Source organism: Vidua macroura, chromosome 20, assembly GCF_024509145.1.
Source record: "Vidua macroura isolate BioBank_ID:100142 chromosome 20, ASM2450914v1, whole genome shotgun sequence".
Taxonomy (NCBI): Eukaryota; Metazoa; Chordata; class Aves; order Passeriformes; family Viduidae; genus Vidua; species Vidua macroura.
The window spans coordinates 8,062,865-8,067,682 of record NC_071590.1 but is presented as its reverse complement, the minus strand read 5'-3'; the positions used below and the strand labels follow the sequence as shown (position 1 = coordinate 8,067,682).

Here is a 4,818-nt window from a genome sequence, read left to right as displayed (position 1 = left end):
GACTCCGAGAGTGGTGCCAGGAGCAACACCGAGAGCAACACCAGGAGCAACACCGGGAGCGACACCGAGAGTGACACCGAGAGCCGCACCGGGAGCGGCACCGGGAGCGGCACCGGGAGCAGCGCTGGGAGTGGCACCGAGAGCTGCACCGGGAGCAGCACCGGAGCGACACGGAGAGTGGCACTGGGAGTGGCACCGGGAGTGACACCGGAGCGACACCGGGAGCGACAATGAGAGCGGCACCGGGAGTGACATCGGGAGCGACACCGGGCGGGGGGCGTGTCCTGGGCGTACCCTGTGGGCGTGTCCCGCCCGTTGGCCCCGCCCCTCGCGCTGTGGGCGGGGCGGCCGCTCTCGCGCGCTCTCGCGATACCCGTTCGAACGGGCGGCGGGCGGACTCCCTCAGAGGGCCCGGCCCGCCATGCTGCGGCAGCCGCGGCTGCTCCGCACCTACTCGCGGCGCGCCGGCTACCTGCGCGCGCTGCCGCCGCCCGACCGATGGATCTCGCCGCCGCAGGACCGCAGGCGCCTCTTCAGCTCGACCTCCGGCGCCTCCAGCGCCCTCTCCGCTTCCAGCGCCGGCTCCACCCCCTCGGACGACCCCGACTTCTCGCCGCCCGGCAAGCGGCCCCCGCAGGCCCTGGGTAAGCGCTCCGCCTGGGCCCGGCGGCTGCGGACCCGCAGGAAGGAGAAACGGGGCCCGGCCGGGAAGGAGAACCGGGAACCGGCCGAGAAGGAGAACCGGAAGCCGGAGAACCGGGGGCGGGGGCAGGAGACTCGGGGCCGGGGAAAGGAGAACCGGGAACCGGCGGGGAAGAAGAAGTGGAGCCAGGGCAAAGAGCCCCGCGGGCGCAGAGAGGAGCCCCGGGGGTCGCCGCCGTCGCTGTCCTCGCCGTGCCCGTCCCCGCCGCGCGGTTCGCCGCGCCGCCGGCAGGGCCCGCTGTGCGCGGCGCGGCCGCCGCTGCTGTGCAGCACCCCGCAATGGGCCCCGCCGCCCCGCCGGGCCCCGCTGCTGCTCAGCTCCACCGCCGACAGCGGCTCGGCGCCCGGGGACAGCCCCCCGCCCCGCCGCCGCCGCCGCCGCGGCCCGCCCGTGCGCCTCAGCTCGCTCCTGCTCAGCACCACCATCGAGGGCGGCTCGGAGCTGGGCGAGTCCTGCCCGCCGCACCGGGTGCCCCACGGCTCGCCCGAGGGGTGCTCCGGGCAGCGGCCGTCGCTGCTGGGCGCTGGCGAGGACGTGCCTGAGTGGTTCGGACCACAAGGCTTGGCTCGGAGCTGTGAGCCCGGGCTGCGGGAGTCCTGCCGTGTTCTGAGGTCGGCGGTGCGGAGACCCTGCCGGGCACAAGCTGCCCCGTCCCCGCTGAAAGCCCCGAGCACTCCCCAGGAAGCGCTGCCGCCCGTGGAGGGCGAGCCACAGCCCCCTGCGCCCTGTGACAGTGGCACTCGTGGGGAGCCCTGTGAGGTTCCATCTCATCTCACGAGAGGTTCGGCCAAAAGAGGCTTGAGCTGTCAGAGAGGCCTGGCCGAGGAGTACAAGCTTGTGCCAGTGGTGGTCCTGGACCCTCTGGAAGTGCCAATGATACTGAAAAGCATGAAACTCAACAGTCAGGCTGATGTTCAACCTGCTTGCCTGCAGCCAGTATCTCCCGTGGGCCGCCAAGGAATCTTGGAGAATAAACACAAAAGGACCAAGGGTGCCGCAGGGGAGGGCAGCACCTGCAGGAAAGCTTGTATCAGTGGCTTCAGTGCCAGCCGCTGGGGCAGGCACAGCATGCTCCGCCCGAGAAGGCACAAGAAGGAGAGGCGGCAGCAGCCCAATAACTCCCTTTTCAGACTCCAGACGAGGCAAAAACGAACTCGGAAGGGAGCTCTGGAGATGTCTGTAGGTATCAGAGACGACGACTCTTCACTCCTCAATAACTCTTATTCCTGGGCTAGAGTTCGAGCGTCTCTGGGCTTCCATAAAAAGAAGAAAGTGACTGCAGATGAAAGTTTCTGCAGCAGCATCCTCTGCACCCCTTCAGGGAAATCCCAGCTTTCGGGGTACCAAGCCAGCCTGTCTGCTGGTAAAGCTCAGAGCTGCTCCTCGTTTGCTTCCTCCATGGTCCTGCTGGCTCCCAGGGATTCCTCCTCTGTCCTGGAGCTGCTCCTTACAGATGCTGAGAAAGTGTTTGGAGAATGCAACCAGGAGGGGCCTATTGCTTTTGAGGAATGCATTCCTTTAAATAAGATGAAAGATTGCAAGAAAATTGGAGAAGGGGTGTTTGGAGAGGTGTTCCAGATTGACGGCGAGAGAGGACCTGTGGCCTTAAAGATAATTCCCATTGAGGGGGCTGAAAAAATAAATGGTGAAGCTCAGAAGAGCTTTGGGGAGATTCTGCCTGAGGTAATAATTTCAAAAGAACTCAGTCTTCTGTCTGAGGGCTCTGTGAACAGAACTGTGGGGTTCATCAGCCTGTACTCTGTGCACTGTGTCCAAGGGGCCTATCCCAGGTATCTCCTGGAAGCCTGGGACAAATTCCACAAAGAAACAGGCTCAGAGAACGACCGGCCAGACTTTTTTGGGGCCCAGCAGCTCTTCATGGTGCTGGAGTTTGAGTTTGGAGGCAGGGACCTGGAGCGCATGATGCACAGCTTCTCCTCGGTGGCATCAGCCAGGAGCATTTTGCACCAGGTCACCGCATCCCTGGCGGTGGCAGAGCAGGAGCTGCACTTCGAGCACAGGGACCTGCACTGGGGGAACGTGCTGGTCAGACACACGGACGTGAGAGAGCTTCAGTACGTGCTGGGTGGAGAAACACACTCCATCCCCACGGCGGGCATCCACGTCAGCATCATCGACTACACCCTGTCCCGCCTGGAGAAGGACGGCCTCACCGTCTTCTGTGACCTCTCCACAGACCTGGAGCTCTTCCAAGGCACTGGGGACTACCAGTTTGACATCTACAGGCAGATGAAAGAGGAGAACTCCAACATCTGGACTGACTATCACCCACACAGCAACGTCCTCTGGCTGCACTACCTGGCTGATAAACTTTTGAAAGCCATGACCTACAAGAGGAAGGCATCAACTCCTGCCCTGAAGAAAATCAAGACTCAGCTCAGCAAGTTCCACAAGGAAGTGCTGACCTTTGGGTCTGCTCATGATGTTCTGCACCACAGCAGCCTCTTCCAGTGAGCAGGGGTCCAAGGACTGAGCCGCTGGTGCTGCCTCTCTCCTCTGCTTTTTGTACCTGTTGGCACAATGAAGTGTTTTAATTGGTTCCCAATATGTTTAATACATTATCAAAAATGTCCTAAAAAATCCCCCCCAATGTCTTGTGCTCTAAGATGTTTCCATACCTGCTGGTTTTGAGGGATGCTGGAGGGGAGACAACAGAGCTGACTTTGGAGAAAGGAGGGGAAAAGAGACTTCTTCAGGCTCAGTTAATCTTCTCAATTTCAATAAATTTTCTTACATTTTAGCCGTAGATTATTAAAAGTTCTCTTCTTACTGTGTTGTCTTTTTTACAGATTCTTTTTTTAAAGGTAAAAACTCTTCAATTCTGGACAGTGAGGACAAGGGTTAAATATTGCTGTCGACAGAGGAGAAAACCTATCCTTTGATTTAATTTTGGCAAAATTTAAACCTGGAATGAAAGTATAAAATGTAAATATATGAAGTTTCTGTAAAGGGTTTTAAACCCACTAATCTGTTTTTTTTCCTCCCTCTCTTAAGGACCAAGGAAGAGATACCTGATTGTGAAAAAAATAAGACAAAGTACCTGTGTTCCTGATTTTTAATGGTTATGATGTTGTGGTCTTGTACACTGATAGGAACTCAAACCTGTAACCTGGTGCTGCACTGAAGCAGTTTCTTGCTTTATCTACAGAAGAAAATGCCCAAGGTAATAAAAGTTCTTTAGCCCTGACTGCAGGTGGACCAGGTGCCCTAAACTGGAGGCTCTTACATTAAATCCCAATAAATCCCAATTCCATGTTTTCAAGAAGTCCTCTGCTAACATTCCTGTTTATTAAAGAAACTGGGCTAAAGAGAATAATAAATCAAACTAAAGTGAAAAGTGGATTAAATTCTGATCCAATGACACAGATGCATTAAGAAATTAAGAGGCAGCGTCATCAAATTAATTATAACTGCAATGTTCTCCATGCAGTCCAGTGAATAAATGTTGAATATGTGCATCTCAAGGATTCATCTTGGACCCTCTCTTGAAGTTTCCTTTTTACAAACCCAGCAAGGAGACCCTGGGGTGGTTTTACTGTTCTGCCTTCCAGATACTGCACTGAAAGTGACCTGACAATCTGCAGTGCTGCAAATTATTAAGATGGAAATTGTGCTGGAATGTTCCCAGGCATCGTCTCAACCTTTTCTTTTTTTTTCCCTTCTAATTGAATAAATTCATGTACTGTAATTGAATGATCTTAAAACCCACTTGGTAAGGCCTGCAGTGAATGCTGATCTGACATCAAGGAGTGTTCCTCAGTCACAATGGTGCTAATTTCATTTATGCTTTAAAAGAGAAAAAAAAAAAAAAAGGATGGATGAAACCACATTATTTTTTTGCCTGCCTTGGTGCTTTGTTTCTGATTTGAGAACTGATTTTGGCTGTACAGGAGGGATGGGGCTTTGGCAGGAATTAATGCCAGGAGAGGTGAGAGCCCCCAGGGGGACCTGGTGCAGGAATGTTGGAGATTCTGAAAGCTGAAACCTCAGAATGTTTCCCTGCAAACCAATTTGCTGATTTGTGAAGATGTCGTGATTTTCATTAATCAGAATGTAAAGCTTCTACCTCCCCCCTAAACTGGACATTAAATGAA

The 4,818-nt window shown here is 55.2% G+C and overlaps 1 protein-coding gene across 1 annotated transcript; it reads left to right on the top strand.

Moving 5' to 3' along the window:
• Positions 1 to 254: 254 nt before the first annotated feature.
• Positions 255 to 4,818, top strand: HASPIN (histone H3 associated protein kinase). Its single transcript, XM_053995813.1, has one exon. It carries the CDS (start codon positions 422 to 424, stop codon positions 3,176 to 3,178), a length of 2,757 nt encoding a protein of 918 aa, XP_053851788.1. The 5' UTR covers positions 255 to 421; the 3' UTR covers positions 3,179 to 4,818.

Coding starts and splice junctions, on each gene's coding strand:
- HASPIN (XM_053995813.1), top strand. CDS start 422: ATGCTGCGGCAGCCGCGGCTGCTCCGCACCTACTCGCGGCGCGCCGGC.